At 26.1% G+C, this 19,094-nt stretch overlaps 1 protein-coding gene across 2 annotated transcripts; it reads left to right on the top strand.

Annotated features, from left to right (window-relative positions):
• Positions 1 to 210: 210 nt before the first annotated feature.
• On the top strand, positions 211 to 18,491 carry LOC129984048 (low-density lipoprotein receptor class A domain-containing protein 3-like). Of its 2 annotated transcripts, XM_056093811.1 has the most exons (9): positions 211 to 353; positions 1,166 to 1,303; positions 4,465 to 4,576; positions 6,292 to 6,500; positions 8,268 to 8,384; positions 9,626 to 9,760; positions 10,267 to 10,293; positions 11,988 to 12,217; positions 16,571 to 18,491. In XM_056093811.1, the coding sequence occupies exons 2-9, from the start codon at positions 1,255 to 1,257 to the stop codon at positions 16,850 to 16,852; spliced, it is 1,161 nt and encodes a 386-aa protein (XP_055949786.1). In that variant the 5' UTR covers positions 211 to 353; positions 1,166 to 1,254; the 3' UTR covers positions 16,853 to 18,491. The 2 variants fall into 2 exon arrangements, with proteins under 2 accessions (XP_055949786.1, XP_055949787.1); XM_056093812.1 differs by lacking the exon at positions 10,267 to 10,293.
• Positions 18,492 to 19,094: the final 603 nt, after the last annotated feature.

Genomic DNA, 19,094 nt, shown 5'->3' with positions numbered 1-19,094 from the left:
AAATGTTTACTGGTTTCAGAATTTTGATATCGTTTCGGAAATGTGTTGTAGATGAAATTGAATTTTAAGCAATCGAAAGTGAAAATTAAATGCCTAAAAACATTTTCTTACTTAAAGATAATGTCTCTGTCCTTTATTCACAATGCTTCAATAAAAGAAATAGAATCATATTTTAAGCGATCGATCTATGCAATCAATGAACATCTCAACTCTGTCATCCTGAAATATTAAGTTTTTGTTTTTATTTCGAGGTAAACGCTAGTCAATTTATCATAAATGTAGTCTGTACGACGATTTCTGCAAGTTATTTTTGAAAATAACACGCAATATCTCGACAGAAGAATGTCTTTAAGGTATGTTTTTCTAAATATTAGGTTATTTCTTTGAATTGTTAGCTGGTATTAATTCTCAAGCTTGCTGTTAATGTCACCATATTCGTTAAGAAGTATAATGATCCATTACTCGGTTCATATAATTTTTGATAGTGTTATATGATGATTTATTATCTAATTAACAGTCTTTTTACGTCTCACATTAAAAATATTGTATGTATTATGATACATTGCGTAGCATTTTATCCATTTAAATTTAATTTTCGCATTTGTGAATTAAAATTGTTACATTCATTTTCTTATTAAACTCTCTATTCAAATTTGACACTTCAAATAATAAGCATATCAGCATATTCTATTTTTGAACAAGCTGTTCTTCTGATTTTATATATTTTTCATATTCAAGAATATATAGTGTAGAAAAAAAATAGCAACATATGTATAAATCCTGACATTAAGTTAATCCTTTCAGATGACTATATTTATGTCATTAATGATTGCTAAAAATTAAAACAGCAGAAAAGAATGTCTCTAGTTCGAATATATCTCTTTAAGATTTTAAAGAAATGTATCAAATATTTATAGGATTTTTAATTAATTAACAGATATTTGAAATTATTTTATAAATATGTAATGTTTAAACAAATTTTTTTGCATGTCTTGGAAAAATTATGTTGATGGATTTTTCCTTCTATTCTGTTTGGTTTATTAGTATCTTATTGTTTTACTTATTTCTGTGAAATAATATATATAGTTTATCACATTGATAGCGTTTCATATACTTTTCTTATTTTAAAATATATTTTTGACTTATTGTATCTTTTATTTTCTAGCTATTGATCTTCATAAAACAGACAGTTGTTTTGAATCATCAACATTGAACTATGAATTAAAATTTAACTTATTGAAGTTGAAGTAGAAAATGATTTCATTGACTCTGGCTGCTCTTTTATTAAATTTTATTTATGTTGGTGAGTCTATATTTGATTACCGAAATCATTTTTCTGATATTCTGACTGACAAGTTTAATACATCACAAAATTATTGCTTTTATATTCTGTTCTATGCATCTGCATATGCATTAAATATGTTCCTAACGTCAAAATCTTTTCAATAAATTGGTTCTCAAAGAGTTATACAATTTATATTATTTGTAATGTTATACCTTCATTATATGTAAATGATTATTACATTCATACTTATTTTATGGAATTCCAATTTTTTTTTCTATTGAAATAATTATAAGTAAATGAATGAGATAATTTTTTTAAACTTAAGATTAGTAAAAACTGTTACATCAAAAGTAATTAATTCACATTGTTGCGAATACTATCAAAATGTGGGGGAAATGTATAATAATATTTTTTATAGCATTAAGTTATTGGACTGGCCTTCCAAGAAATTCCACTGTATTAGATATTTAATAAATCAAGGAAGACAATGAAGCATTAGTTTTCTGTTTGTGTTTAAATGGAAATTGGATATGAAAAGCAGAATTTTGGAAAAATTAAGTTTCAAAACTTATAAAATGAGGTAAAAAAACTTAATTAATGAAAGATTAAATTGAAAAACACGCACACACACATTAATTTTAAACAATATTTTAAAATTAAATAAAATTTTAACAATTTTACCATTATATTACGTAGTTGGGAATATTCAGTAAAAATTTCAATTTAACATTAATATTTTTCAAAAGAATATTAACATTAATTTTCTCAAAAAACCCATAGAAAAATGCATATAATAATCTTAATTTCTGTATAAATGTATGTAACCAATAAAAACCCTGTTTTAAATGTGCTTTCTATAATGTTATTTCAAACAAACTAATGAAAGTTGGATTTGAAAAAATTTTCTCTCAAATAATATGCATTAAAAGCATTTAGACTTAGTGAAGAACATGTTTATTTAAAAATGAAAAATTAATCTCACCCCCCCCCCCCCCTCCCTTACCTAGTCCAATATCTGGAGGAAAATGTAAAGCCATATTTTGGATAATCAACCTGATAACATGAAGCAATAAAAATCCTGCTGCATGCTTTTTTTTTTATGCAAAGTTCATGCATAATTAGATTATAGCATTAATTTTTTTAACTTATCACTAATCACCACACAACTTTGACATATGGTTCTTTTATGAAGCATCATAATTGAAATAATTTATAATTATTGTATTTTCAAATTAATTTGAATTTTATTTTTCAGATTTATTGTGACTATTAAATTTAGTTGTATAATGATCTAGGAAGACATTTCCATTTAGAGAAGGATTTGAAATCAAAATATTAATTAGTTATTTCATTTTTAGATATACAAAAAAATAAATATCGTGTTTCAGTTGTGATGATCCTTACTATATCACTGATTAGTAGACTATTAGAATTTTCAATAAAAGAAATAAGAAGATAGAAATTCGATAGGGTCTTCTTTTTTCATATGTCATCCATAGTGGAAAAAGGGTTATGAGAGTTTTCTAATTCTTTGGGGAAGATATATATATTATATTTGCTGAAAACCCATTCTTGATGTAGTATACATATCCACTCAGTGAATATATATATATATATATATATATATATATATATATATACATATGTTCACTGAGAATCAACTCTAAGTGGAACATTCACCACTCTATTAGCCTTAATCCAATTTGCTGTCATTCTTTTATTATTGCTATGGAGAAAGTACATATCCTTTGTGTACATAATTTCTGAAAATCTTTATAACCCATTTTCAGTGAACTAGAATTTATAAATTGTTTAGATTTTTGAAGGATGGCCAAGATATGCTCATTCTTCATGTGACGAGATGGGAATCATTCTTTTTCTTTCTGCTATTTACAGACAACTGCAAGAAAAAGATAATTCTATTTTAATAGAATTTAACATCTTTTTGAATGATAAGACTGCCAGCTCAATATAATTTAAATACTCAAGAATCGATGTGATATGATTTTAGCAAAATGTTTGCAATATCAAAAGACTTATCAGAAATTTAGGGAGGCCTTTAAAATTCTAAAGATACTATCTCATTGCAAGATCATAGTTGAAATGGGATGTTCTGTAAACTGGAATATTGAAGTTGAAAATATTAAAATAACAGCATATGTTGCAATACATTTGATTATATAGTACTTTTTTAAAAGACAATGGAAAAGAAAATTTCCCAAGTCCTAAAGAAATTTTGATCATATGCGAAAAGGCTCACTATAAATATAGAATAAGCAAGAAAATAATGGGGGGCATTTGAATTGTAATAGTGTAGTTTAGATTTATTATATGCTTTTTTTTTTTTTTCTTCTAATATGTAATTTTAAGATACTTGAAATAGTCTTGATTCTTTTTTTCTTTTATAAACTAAGAAACCTTATATCTCATGTGATTTTATTTTATGAAGGTCTTGGGTTTAATATCTTTTAGTTGTATCCAGCATTTGTGGTATATATCCTTTCATTCTTAAATAAAATTATTCATCTATATAGTAAATATATATATATATATGAGTTTGTGTTTGCTAATGCATGAGCATTGTTTATCTATGTAAAAGATTTTTTCCAAGATAAATGTACTAGAAAAGGTTTTTATTGTGTTGATTTAGGCATTAAAACCACTTAAATGCGTCATTGACAGCTTAGGTCAAAATCAAGTAGTTTAGATGAGCATGTCTTATTTAATAAAGAGCACATATGGCAATGACTTGCACTAGTTCTGATGGAAACATCCGTAACAGGAAGAATTCACACTTTCTTGGAAGAGACACCATCAAAGACTGTGAATGTTATTGCAATTATTAAAAAAATCATGTATAAATATTCTCTTTTGATTTGGCTTCATTTTCCCTTCTGTTTTGTGTTATTTCCGAAATTTATTATTTATTGTCATTTATGTAGGCAAGCAGAGTAGGTTTTTTTTGTTTCATTTATATTATGTTGTAGCTTAAATATTGTGTTAGACCTTGAAACGTTTCACAAATTTCTATCATACTATATGAATTATCGTGGTTTTTTTTTCTTTGAGAATTTTGATATTACGGTAGTTGTGTTCAGTTTGATAGTTTAAAATGTATTTTTTTATAGTATTTTGTTATAATTTTAAATTTATGTTTAAAAATAACCTTTTGTTTTCAGATTCTCATTTAACTTTGACAATTATCCCATTTGGCAAGGACATTGTTTTGGAGGAGAATGCAGATTTAAACTTGACTTGCAGAGTTATCTCCAAAGAAAGGACAAGTACTCGGTACAGTATTTTCAGTTCTGAATCTGAATTATTAGATTATTGCTGTTTTATGATATATTTTCATACATAACTTTATTTATACATTTAATCTGTTATTTATTATATTTATAAATATATATTCTGTAGTATGCTGAAGAATATAAAAAAAGGTATTTTGAGAAAAATTTCAATGTGAAATCTTCACAAATTTTCATTTTCTTATTAGATTTTTGAGTAATTTTTGCTTTCTACAAGTATAACATAAGTTATACACTTGTCCTAACATGAATTTTTTGCATAAATGTTAACATGTGATAAGAAACTTTGTGTAATGCTTTTGTGTGAATTGGAATCCCTTTCCTTCTGTCTTGAAGGGCATAAGAATCATCAATGGAAAATTAATCAACACCTCCAAATAAGAAAGACTCTTAGAAGTTCCAACTCCTTTAAAAATTAGTTTGAATGCTTGATCGAACTGCCGATGCTTATAGAATTTCCAATACTTATACAATTTTTTGGTACATACAAAATTTTCGATACTTATAAAATTTACTTTAATTTTAAGATTTCAATACTGATAGAATTTGCATAACTATTGAAAATCAGTCATAGTAATATTTTAAGACTGTATTTCATGGGACTGTTTTGTATATTAGTAGAATGTATTTTGGTATTTTTTAAACTTCTCACTCCCAGGTTTTTCTGTAGTATGTATTTATATTTTCAAAAACATATCACTTGTCTTATTTTATAACTTTAAAAATGCTTTTTTTTTTTCAATTTCATAATCTATTTTTATAAGAATATTTTATTTTGTATTTAAGCATAAGAGCAATTTTTAATTGTAGAGTGGGTTCACTTTATTTCATATCTATATAAATTTTGATGCTCATTGAATTTTGTCAATTGTTCCGTTCTGAGCAGAATCGGACTTGATCAAACCTGCGTTACCTATTGAACTTTTGATAATCATTGAATTTTCGAGCTTTTGATATTGATTGAATTTTTATGACTAAAGGGAATCAGTTCTTGCAATGTTTTATGAATATTTTTTTGGATTTCAAACATTGCTTTATATATTGGTGGGAAAATATTTGTTTTCCTTCTTTTCTCGTCTTTTTAATCTGCATGCTTTTCCATAGTCTGTGCTTTTATATTTCTAAAAGTGTGTAAATTTTCTTTTTTTATATATATATTTAGAAAATGCTCTTTTTCGATTTCATAATGTATTTTTTATTACAATATTTTATTTTTTATTTAAGAAAAAGCTTATTTATAATGGATAAAATTTATTGCTTCGATTTATTTCACCTTATATATCTTGTGTTTTTCAATTTTTCATGCAATATAAAGGAGTTTTCTTTTCTTTCACTTTTTTTATTCATATTCTTTCTTTTTTATTTTTTATTTTCACACATATAGCATTTTGAATTGATTTAAAAATTCCTAAATTTGATTGAGTTAAGAAATAATTTGTGAAATTATTTTTGTTCTATTAACATAAACATATTTTAGTGGTAAATTTTCTATCTTTTAACTGTTTTTATGTAATCTTTTTTTCACCCCCCCCCCTCTTTTTAAATGCTCTTACTAATTTAAAATATCTGTTTATTACAAATTAGTCTGGACATTATTTTATTTTCATTATTATTATCAGTATGCACTTTTCATTCACTTTTGCAAACTATTAAATTGTTGTCATTTGAATATTAATAAGTGTCTGAATATTTTAACAGGTTTGAATTGTCATGGAAGCTACCGACTAGATCAAATGCACCTTCTAAATCAAATGGAAATGGTGATCGTATTACTGTATACCAAAGAAATGACCAATTGACAGTTACTATCCATAACTTACAAGAAGATGACACTGGTTTATATGTATGTAAACTGCAGGATAAGGGAATAATATGGACTCGAAAAATATCTGTCTTTGTACGATCAAGTGAGTAAATAGAAATTTCTCATTCCTTCCTTCATTGTTCTTATGTTTGATTTAAATATTAAAAAATGTTAATAAGGAATTTTATATCAAAAAAAATTTTTTTATTAGATATTTTTACTTCTTTAAAATTTGATTTTGCTTCCAATGGTATTATCATAAATTAGAACAATCTAATAATTAGTAAGATAATTAAAATTATTCATATGAAATATTGTTATTACTTTATCAATTCTTAATTGCATTTTATTATTTAATTACTTATTTATATTTTAAAAGTTTAAAAAAGGCATCTATTCATATACATTTATTTATAAAATTAAAATCTATATCAATTATCTTTTTCTCATTTGAAACTAAAATTTTTTATTAATTATAAAAATTGGTTAGATTAGATGTACTACAGATAACAATTATATACATAATTTTATTTTTTAAAACTGATTTTGACTGTATTTGGTATTTAATTTAGTTAAACTATAAGATATTTGAAACTTTAAAGGAAAACCTATTCCTTATACTGTTTTCTCTATAATATTTTAAAAGAAAAAATATTAAACAAAATTGCAGTACACAGACAGATGGTAAATTATGCTGGTCACGTTTATTATTTCTTAAAATATTAACTACTGTAGTAAATTATTGAAAGACATCATAAACTCTTAGATTTGCCTTCAGTGCTCTAAAATTATTCAGTTGTCACTTAATAAACTGTAGACTTTTAGGTAAAATCAGCATTCAATTACAATAATGTTTATACAATTTAGTGATCTGGGTTTTTTTTTTTGTTTTTTTTTTTTCCCAAATCACATACAACTATCTACAGGGGTGTTTGTGCTCCGGGGATTTTGAACTTCGATACCCGGAAATTCCGGGGATCGTCGTTCAAAAGGAAGTAGGAATAATAATGAATTATTTATTTTGATCTGGGTAATTTTGTTTGCTTTGAAAGCAGAAAACGCAAGGTCAGTGTGTGTGGTGAAAACTTTTCCTTTCTTTCTCCAAAGGCAGTGATAATGCGTGAAAAGGGGGGAAAAACTTCTTTTTTGTTCTTTCCTTATTGCGAGTTATGACTCATTCCCCCGGTTCTCGGACATTCTCTTCTGGATTCTTTTCGGCAAGTAGGCACGGCAGAAAAAAAAGGGAGAGACTTCGTTTGACTAGATGTGCGATCACATGACTTGGGTTCAAAGGTCTTAATTTTGTAAAATTAATGGTTATTAATTTTGCAAAAAAAGTAATTAATTGAACTTTTATAATTAGGTCATTCAATACTTCATAATTGTAATTTTTCATTTCTCCCTCCCCCCTTCTCGAAACTCCAAAATGTCAATAGTAAGTTCGTAAAAGTTTCAGGGGATTTTTTGGGGTCCCACAAACACCCCTGTATCTATTCAATTCACCTGGCAAGTATCCATCTACTTATATATGGAAATTGCCATGTATGTCTTTTGGATTTCAGATATTTCAGTAACCTGAATTTAGTAATTCAGGAATTTACTGTAACTACTGTTATTTATGTGCTATTCACTCACTATAATTTGCCAAAAAGGTTTTATTTTAGATGTCTTTTTCCTAATTCATTTCATTGGTGATAGTTTCAGTTGTATTTTCTCATGTAAGAAAATTGAAAATTTGGTTTTTCTTTTCAAGAAGTTAATTATTATAATTATAATGGAAGTTCTAAAACGTTTTAGTGAACATTTTAATATTTGTTTAATCCAATTTTCATTTGCTAAGATTCTAATAATTATTCTTGTGTTATTTCAGAAAAATGCGTGGAACCATTTTTTGACTGTGGAAGTGGCTTATGCATTTCCAAACACTATGTGTGCGATGGTTATGTAGACTGCCCCAGTGGGTATGATGAAGCTTTTAAGTATTGTGGTAAGTGATTATGAGTTTTTTGTTTGGTTTTACATTATTATAGCAATTTATTAAAATGAAATTCATTAAATGTTGTCAACGCCTTGTGAACTGTTGTCCAACTTTAGCTTTTACGATTTGAAAATCGCTTTCAATTTGTTTGAAAAATATTATACAATATTTTCTCATAAAATATAGAGGATAAGTTCAGTGTAATTGGGTATTGTGTTTTATAAAACTTGCATGACCAAACATATTTTTGCAAATATGTCTGTATATTGTATCTATTCATATATGAACAACAAGTAAATGCATGCCTTTATTTTTTTAATCAGTATAAAAAAATCAAAAACTGTAAAAATGTTAAATTTTCCTTATATGTAATGTTTATCACATTCTAAGCCTTTTTTTTTTTTTTTCGCATTTTTTTTCATTAAATTAGGCAAACTATTACCATACAGTAATGTGTTATGATGGCCACAGATTTAGGATGAGCTTCAATTATTTAATACATAGTTAAAGATAAATTACTGAAAACATATTGTTCCAGAAAATGTGTATTCTGTGGAACAAGATTCCTTGCATTATATCTTATTTTGAAAAATTTATAAATATTTTTAAAGCCTATCAAACTTTTATGAAATAAAATATCTGGTTTTAAACAATACATAGTAAAAAAGACAATCAAAGTACTTAGAAGCATTGGAAGCATCACTAATATATAATATCTTAACTACTCACCTTAAAATCCTATAAAACCATTTGCAAAACTATTTGCATTTGATGCTGCTTTAAAATATATTCTCTTCAGAAAAAAAGAAATGTAAGAAAATATATGCACCTTATATTTTCTTATGCCATTAAAATTCTGCAGACTAATTAAAGAGAATGTTACTTAGGAAAAAATCAAATTTTTCTCTGTCCATAAATAGTCTCTGCATTTGTGCACATAGCTTGGAAATGATAAGGTTTTAATTCTGCTCATTATCACAATCTTTTACAATGTATTTAAAATTTCTTTCTTTTTGTTTAAATATATTTTGCCTCATAAATACAATTATCCAATTAGTGCCAATTACCCAATTTTGATGCTTAGTATTTGCAATAGATTGAATTAAAAAATATATATAATTTTTTATGTTAAAATATATGTTGACAGTTATATGAAATAAAAAATTCTAATTACAATCATTTTATCATATTCATGATAAATTTGTTTTGCATAATGCTTGTCAGGCATTCACCCAATTTCTTTCTCTTAGGACCAGATGCCTGTCATGGCAAAATTTTGTGTGATGGTCGTTGCATACCAAAAGAATTGTGCTGTGATCCTACTACAGAACCAAATTGTACTGCAAATTATGTTATGCCGTGCTGCCAACATATATTGCATGCTGGTAATGTTTTGCTTATTTATTTATATTTTGTTTAAAATTATTAAAAAATTAAATTTAAATTAATTTTATTTAAATAATTGTTCTTAAAATAGTTTTTTTTTATGTAATAAGAAAGAATCTGTTTAGTTATGCAAGAATTTGATACCTGTTTTCAGTATAAAATTATAATCACAGGGATCATTTTAATGTACTAAAAATATAAAAATAAGAATACTTTTTTTAATGCTATTTCTTCATTTCGTTCTGATATAAACAAACCAGACATTCTTTTAGGAATTAGAATTTGTTACTAACGTATTTGTAAAAGAGCAATACTTGTTTTTTCATTTATTATTAATAAATGTATAAGTAAAGGCAAATTATTTATTTGAAATAACTCAATATTTTATATTAGTCCTATATAAAAAAAATTAAAATTTAATTTCTAAATAGAATCCAATTTTCTGCCTGATTATGAAAATTAAGTAAAGTTATGTATTTAAACAAAACTTTTAATTTAAAATTAGGTCTGTACCAATATGGAGCATTCCATGGTAAGCATTTATATGGGAACATACTATTTATGATTTGTACATGTTTTCTTTTTTCTGCTAGATTCTTTTAATGTGTAATTTCTAGGCTTTCTTTTAATGTATAATTTATTATTTGTATTGTATATTTTATAGTGTGTTATGTTCTTCTATTTGATACTCTGTATTTTAATGACAGGACCTAAACATAATGAATTTATTAAAATAAGAAATAGCTTTTCATGATTGTTAAGAGCAATTAAATTCAACCGTTTGTTAAGGAGATTCCTAAACCTCCCAGTAAATGAGATTGGGTGCAAAAAAACTTGTGAAAATCATTCTGAAGATTTGTCTCATTGTTTAGTATTAATAGTAGTAGTACTATTATAGTATTATTAATAATAATAATTAAAGTGTTCTTGAGATTTGGCACATTTTTCTGCAATATCCACAAGTAAATGTATTGTATTAAATTTTTTTAACTGATTTTTAATTAATGCTTCATTTTTCTTGTCTGAGATATATTTATGATCATAAAGAAATTTCTGCCAATGTATAAAATATACTTTAAATAGAGATAATAAATTTTAAAAGTTTGATAATATTAAGATATATTCGATGTTTTCTTTACCCTGCCTTATAGGCTTATAACCAGCAAATGCTGTGTTCCATACCTTCATCAATTTAGTTAATTATATAATAATTTAGAACTGTCAACCAGAAAGTGAAACAGGTACAAAAAGGTGATATAAAAGAGTGAAACTTTATTTCATCTCAATGCAGAAAAGAATAAAAAGATTTGCAAGTTGCACATACAAACTGAATATACAAAGGGTTACATAGAAATAATATAATGTATCATATTTGACAGTTAATTGGAAATTTTCTAAATATACCCCCAAATAATGGTAATGATTATGTGCAGAGCAGTATTACAGTCTTGTCAAAGAAAAAAAATTTAGCATAATCGGTCTATTTGTTGAATTTGGATGACTCATTTTGAACTATCCCCAAAATAGAAGGTGGTGAGGGGTAGGTAACCATTTCTGAAACAGCTTTACATAAACAGAAGCTTTTACATAAAATAAAAATTGGTGAAATCAGTCTATTAATTACAAAAAAGAAAGAGAAGCTTAAAAAAAAAACATAGAATTTCAACATTAGTTAACAAAAAATATTGCATGTGCATTAGAGTAACAAATATTTAATTACAAAGATACTCTTCATAAGTAATAACAGCTAACACTGTTACTTTTATTCAATAATCTCAAAGAGAAGTATTGAAATGAGTTTAGAATATTTATCACAATTTCTTTAACTGGGTTTATTTAACCTATTGCTTTATGGATATGTCAAAAAACGATTTAAGTTTTCAACTTTTGTTCTGAGGAACATCATTCTGAATCAAGGAAATATTTAATTATTTCTATTGCATTAAAAATTATCCATATTATCCTCTTTTTTTTTTTATAATCACAGTAAAAAGATATTTATAAACAACTAAATAAATATAATTAACACTTTTTGAATTTTTTAAAATAATGTTAATATTGATTTTTGAAAAATTCTGAAGACCAAAATAATATTTATGAATTGCTATTAAAGTGTTGTTTTAATTATAAGGTTAGATTTGTTGGTTGGAGAATTGAAAAGTTATTGATGTTTAATTACATATTTTTAAAAGAAGCTTTTTTTTTTTTTTTTTTTTTTTTTTCAAGGTGAAGTCAATTCTTCACCCTGCTCTTCATCTGAAGAGTGCCATTACCCTGGCTTTGGCAATTCCATATTATATATTGTGGCCAGCTGTGCAGGAGTTATAATGATAGTGTCAACAGTTATCATGTTTCTAGCCTGTCGCTTGTGCTCTCGTCATTCAGAAGAACTGCAGAGATGGGCTAGAGTTCCAGCCAGTGGAATGCATCGCCAGTATTTGCAAGGTGCTCTGAGGGTGAGTGATTTCAGTTTTAAGATAAAATTTGAACATTAAAATAATTTTTTTTAAAGGCTGCTTTGGTTTCTATTAATTTTTTGATTAAAAATAAATCAAAATGCACAAAACTAAACATTAGACTTATAGCAACCAAATTCTGCACCAGTTACTTTGTGAGAAGTAGGTGTTCATTTAGAAAGGATCTTTTCAAAATTTCAATTTTTTAAAGGTTAATGGAGCATGTAAAATATTTTCTTTAACAACAAGTATATTATACTATTAAAAACCCATTTAAATATGCAAAATTTTACTTTCCATAATATCTATAAAATTGCTTCTAGAACAAGTTAAATTATTAATTATTTTTTTATTATTTTTTGAACTGAGCTAATTAATCTACTTATTATTTTGCTCCTTATATATTACCCATTAGAGACAAGTGGCAATGTAAAATTACAAACAAGTTCTTCAAAATAAGGTATAAAATAAGACTATGTTAATTTTAAAAAATTGCTGTTAATTTTCAAAAAGTTACATTTTTAAGTGATTTCTCTAAACATATTCATTCAGTTGGAAAGTTTTTCTTTCCATCCAACAAGATAATTATAAAAAACTACATAACTGTATATTTAAAAACAATTGAATTATAAGGCAGTAAAAAAAAAAAAAAAAAAAAAGATCTATGCTTAAAATGCTGGCTTTTCGGTGAAAATTGACATTAGTGATTTTTAGATAAAAAATGTGATAGCATGTACTAAAAATATCTTAAATGTCCTTAAATAAATGTAACAGAGAGACATAAACAGTGGTTGCCTTACCTATGGGAGCAGTGGGATGCATGGGGCCCTGCATTTCATTTTATCTAGTCTCACAGTTGACCCAAATAATGAAAATTGTACTTACAAATAGATAGACACTCTATAAAATGTATTTAAAAAAGATATTGTGATTGTTTTTAATTTCTGGCACAATACAAATATAAAAAGACAATAATTTAGAACTTAAGATAATTTTCAAATTTAGAATATTATGTAAAGAGCAATTTAAAATTTTGTAATCAAACAATTTTATCAGAAGTTGATGTAACATAATAAAAATTAAATATAAATCTGACAAGATTATGTAAATCTACAAATCTTGTTATACAAATTTTATTTCCTCACATTTATGCCTTATCATATTACCGATATTTACATTCATTAAAGATTTCCCTGCTAATTAAAATTGCAATTAATAAAATTATCAGTAAATTCATGTAATACTAATACATTAACATCGTTTAAAAATTAATAAATATATTTCAATATTTATTATGCATTATATGTAGTTGTAGTTTATAATAATATTTTGATATATGACTGCAAATATGGCAGCATGGTTTTCAAGTTCTCTTCTATACTAACTTTTGGATCAAAGAATTTTTAGTGAGATTAACACGGACATAACAGGGCAAATAAAAAAAAATAAAAAATACTAGAAATATAATGCAATTCACAAAATATTCTCAAAATATTTCTAATCAGTTCCAATATGTAATTCAGTAATTATTTAATAATGCTTTTGAAAATATTTTGGAATACTTCTGGAATAAAATTTTTGCAAGCATTGGTTATCTTATTTTTTAAGATCAGATGTGTTTTGGGGCTGAGTGTTAGGAACTAGTGCTGAAGTCGACCCCAAAAATAAAAATTGAGTGACTTAAAATCAGGGGATCTTGGTTCCATTCTGTGGGTCCCTTCAAACTGATCCATTGTTTAGCTAAGTTTTCATTGAGCCATTTTGTCACATTTATAGATGTGCATGTAGGTATACTATCTTGTTTAAAATTCATACTTTTTTCTAATGTAAATTGTTGCATTCACCAAAAACTGTAACTATGTTACTAACTGTATGTCATTTAATATAAGCTGCATATATTTTTGGGCTGTAAGTTTGGTTAATAAGTAGTTTGGGTTTCATAAAACATAGAACCAATCAGTTTTTCATTCCAAATTCCACTCCATACAGATGAAGAAAACCTTTTTTGGATGTATTACTTGCAGAAAGATGGAATGTTCGAATTTGTGTCTAGTTCGATTAACAATCAATTGCAGAATACTAAGTGCTGATCAAAATCAGGGGAATGGAGTGCTTGAATTCTATAAATGCAAAATGGATGCCAATGTTTTTCAAGTATTTTATCAATTGAGGCTCTGGACTGTCCTTTAATATCAGTTACTTTTCAAATGCTTGTCCATAGGTTGGCAGAAAAAATATGTAATAATGTGAGTTTCTTTGTCGTCATTGTCCAATCAATTTCTCCTAAGGTCCAGCCCTGAATGAAATGAATCTGCAGTTCATATTGTCACATCATCCAATAAATAAATGCGCCTGAAATTTCAGGCAAATTTGATATTGCCATCTAAATTTCTTAGAATTTCTGCATTATTTTTATTGCAGATAGAATAAATCTTTACTAATTCATATAGCTTGTTTATTTGTTAAAAATACCATAACCAGTTTTGCTATGTTCTTAATTTGACAATATGAAAATAAACATTGATTCCAATGATGAATGATTTCCAATTTTTATTTTGATATGTTAAGAAAAGTTTGGCTGAGGTGTACTGAAAATAAATAATTCTGAGAATAAATAAGTGAATTTTTAAAAAAATTGTCTGCCTTTCACTATGCAGTTTAAATAAATATTTGAAGCCGATAAATTACAGTTAACCCTTTGGCGTGTGATGGTATGACATTGGAATCACTACATTCTAAAAATTATTTCTAAATGTGCGGTGTTTATTGATTGAAAACAAAGGCTATAAAATAATATTCTAACTTTAATAATTGCCCGTAGATGTCAGCACATTAGTGAATATCCCTCTTACGTACAAAAAAATGCATCATTTTTAATGCTTTTTGAGGAATGTTTTCTATTTATCTTTTTTCCATCAAGCAAAACACAAACAAATTCAAAACTCTCATAAATTTGTTGTATGAAAGCTGTCCACTACATATACATTTTTTTAAAAATCAAATCATGAATGAAAAGTTTTTTTTAAGTGGTTTCAGAGATATACCACCGTGCACCTATGGCAAGAGATTCTCTATCACTTGAAACACAATAGCGAAACAGATTTGTTTTCTTTCCCCTGACTCTCTTGGGCAAGTGGCTGATAACTTATGGGAGGGGGTGCGCCATTATGTTTTCTGGGTAAGGAATTTATTTGCATTTGAATAAGGTTTATACTTATAGGATGGTTGGAATTTTTTTTTAACTGCATTCTTCTTCTATTAGCAAACAGATATATTCTGAGGATGTTAAATATATTTTCTAATATAGCATAATTTACCTAATTTTTAAATCGTTAATTTAAATGTTATGTATCTTGATAATTTGAATATAATGTTGATTGTATTTAAAGTCTAAATGCCACGTAAAGAACTTGCCAATGCTAGCTTTTTTTTTTTTTTTTTATGATTATTTGTTATTAAAATTGTATATTTTTCTTTTATAATTTTTTTTCTTGTTGTAAGATTGCATAAGTAGTTTTCATTGATAACATTGTATGCTTTAGTATTTCCATAAATAAATAATGAATAATTATGTTACTAAATGAATTAAAAAGTATTAATTATTTATTAGAAGAATATGTTGTAGGTGCATGACAGTACTTCTGTGAAACCACTCCCCATCTCTTGGTGCATTCCACTGTAAATTTTTTAAAGGTATTCTCTCTTCCCTTAGACCCTAAGCATGTAAAATAATTACATAATTTTTAAAAATTCAGAAAATTTATGTTTGTGCGATTCAAAAGGTTAAATGAGAAAAAATTGTGTTAATTTATTAGAAGGTCATTTTGAAAAATTATGGTAAATCTGACAATAAATTACCTGCATGTATTTATTTTCTATTTTAATTTTTACAAATAAAAATGGTAGCTTGAATATTAAAAAAATAAATCCTAAGAAAATGTGACAGTATCGCATATCAGTCCTAAACAGGCAAAAAGGATTTTAATATTTTATCTAGAGGAGTCATAAAAATTTAAAAAGTTAACTTTAGGGAAATTAATGGATTTTTTTTTTTTTTTTCACTAACACAGTCTTATTTTATCCTTTATTTTGAACAACTTAGCAGTTTGCATTGGCCACTTATCTCTAATAGATAAAAAATTAAACCACATTTCAATCTTTTTGGGACAACCTATTTATCACTGCTAAAACTAAAATAGGCTATCCTCTGTTTAGGTTAGAAATAGTAATAATAGTAATACTGGTAAAGGGACTAGAGATTGCCTCTTCTAATGACTTGAAACTAAGGGATCTATTTTCCTCAGAATATATAATCTAAAATTTTGATTTTGTTGAGTTACATTTTCATTGCAGGATTCTGATTCAACTGACAATATTGACTTCCTGTTTGAAGATGATGTGTACCAAGGAAATAGTGGTTCTGAAACCAACGACGATTTTGTTCTCGTCAATTTTGTCCCTGGATTCGGATTTGAAGTTGCAGATTGTGGTCCTAAACCACCTCCGTACACTGAAAATGTGATTGGCATTCCCCCTCCTCCATATGAAAGCTCCAGTGATATTTCTGATTCAAACAAAAATGCTTCTGGAGAAGTCATACCAGCTATGAACAATGAGGATGCATCTAATCAGTAATTTATTACATCTTTCTTTACCAAAAGTACTTAAAAAATTTCTTAATTATAAACATTTTTCTACAGTATTAAATTTCAAAAATTCCAATTTTATTTAAATATTGAAAGACTGATGTTTTATAATTAGTATTGTTCGATTTTAAACCGCAAAATCTAAGTTGTTCCAAATTATCATTAAGAATTATTTATTGTATTTAAATGAGAAAGTTATTTATCTGAATTTGTTATTTACTTATTATTTTGATAATTTATTATTTTATAAATGGATAGTTCTGATTTTAAAAAAGTAATGATGATAACTTCATATATTTCCCTTGTAAATACATATCTTCTGCCAAAATGGCAAACTATTAGATACACTTTTTTTTTTTTTTCATGCTTTTGTTTTGTGCCAGGGAAAAGTTTTTTTTTATTTATTATATAATTCCTAGTTCCTTAGTTAATGTGCAATAAGTAACAAATTTTATGGGTATTTTTCATCGCCATTCCATTTTTTAATGTAGTCGAGCATATTTACAGTGATTTTAAATTACCGTTGATGAATAAATCTATTTTGTTTTTATAGCATTTGAAATTTTAAATACAAATGTCTTGAAAAAAGGCCAGTTTTTTTATATGCATTTTCATTCATCACATTTGATTAATTTATTAAAAAAAAAATATTGTAATATTTGTTGAGACAGATAAAATCTATTTAAAACCTGTTGTGAGTGAATTATTAAAAATTCATTTGGTGCTGCCCAATTAAAAAATGTGCATATTATAATTATTTATATGTATATTATTATAAATCTTTTTTCTTTGAAGTTGTACAGATCACAAAAATGTAGTTAATTTAATGCACCAGTTATATGCCTAATATTTCATGTTCATATTTCCTGAAGGTTCAAATGCTTCCAGTTCAAATTTGTACATTCTAAAAATTGTGTAAAAAAATGAATGTGCATTAATTACATAAATTGGAGCTTGAAATGGTGCCATAGAAATTCTTATTTAGAGTCTTATAAAAGAATTCTTTTTAAAATATGTGTCATTTAATTGGAAGTTTTGAAATTATACACCTTAATGCATCTTTCAAAAGATTTCACATTTTAGATCTGCTATAATTATGGTCAATGGTCATTCAAAATATAGATATTGCTTAATTATATCATGTAATTATATTTTCTTGGCCAAAGTGCATTTCATTCATATTTTCAAAATTTATTGGCCGCTATATGTTGTCTTTGCAAGTGTTTAAAACATAATAATTGTAGTTGTATTATTTATGTAGATAATATGTTATGTAATATTGATGCTCTCAACTGTTATGATATGTATTTGTAGGAAATTTACTTGTAGAAAGTTTCAGATTATCTTAGTTGTTAACTTCCACAAAGCCACATTAATTTCTGAAACTTTCCATGACATTTTTACTTATGAGTTTTGTGCTTTTAAAAGTTGTGTTCTTTTTTATATTGTATTATATGAATAGTTTAGTCTGTGTATATTTCGTCTCATTTTCTGTACTTTCATGCTCTTGTCTTGCTCTCATTTTTGAATGCTGTGTTATTCCTACTGTTTATATTATCATACCTGGAAACATTCTTGTTACCACATTTGTAAGTGTGCCAAAGTAGTAGAAATAAAAATATATGGAAGAAAAATTTATCATTAATAATTCTTTTGAATCATAGCACATTAACACTTTATTTTTTTTATGTAGCGCTTAGTCAGCAGTGAAATCTTTCAAAATTACAAAAGAGTGTGTATTAATAACCCTTTACGACACAGTGTTCCACTACATGGAACATCTAACTCCTCTCATTCCTAAAATCATTAAATTCAACTATAAATAGAAAAAATATATTTAAGATTAACTTTTAACCTGCTTTTTTAACAATTAATGATAATTTTAATCAAGCTAATCCATAATTTTCAGCTATAACACATTATGTAAAAGCCCTTTTTTTCTAGAAATACAATGATTTTAATGTAATTTTGTTGGCTATATATTTTAAAATTTTTTATAGAGAAAGCTTACATATAATTGTTGGATAAAATTAGGTGTTCTGTCAGCTGGAACACTGCGCTGGAAAGAGATACCTGCTGTTCTCCCTTTTTCATGGGAAATGAACTGAATTCAAGGAATAGTGTTTAGGAGGGTCAAAATTCTTGCAAATGACCAACCCTTACTATGAGTCCGAAGTTTGTGGTTTTTCTTTCTTCCTTCTTTATCAGTAGCCTTAATCATCTTTACTTAG

Source organism: Argiope bruennichi, chromosome 9 (genome assembly GCF_947563725.1).
Source record: "Argiope bruennichi chromosome 9, qqArgBrue1.1, whole genome shotgun sequence".
Lineage (NCBI taxonomy): Eukaryota > Metazoa > Arthropoda > Arachnida > Araneae > Araneidae > Argiope > Argiope bruennichi.
The sequence above is the reverse complement of the archived record's forward strand: the minus strand, read 5'-3'. Positions and strand labels throughout refer to the sequence as shown.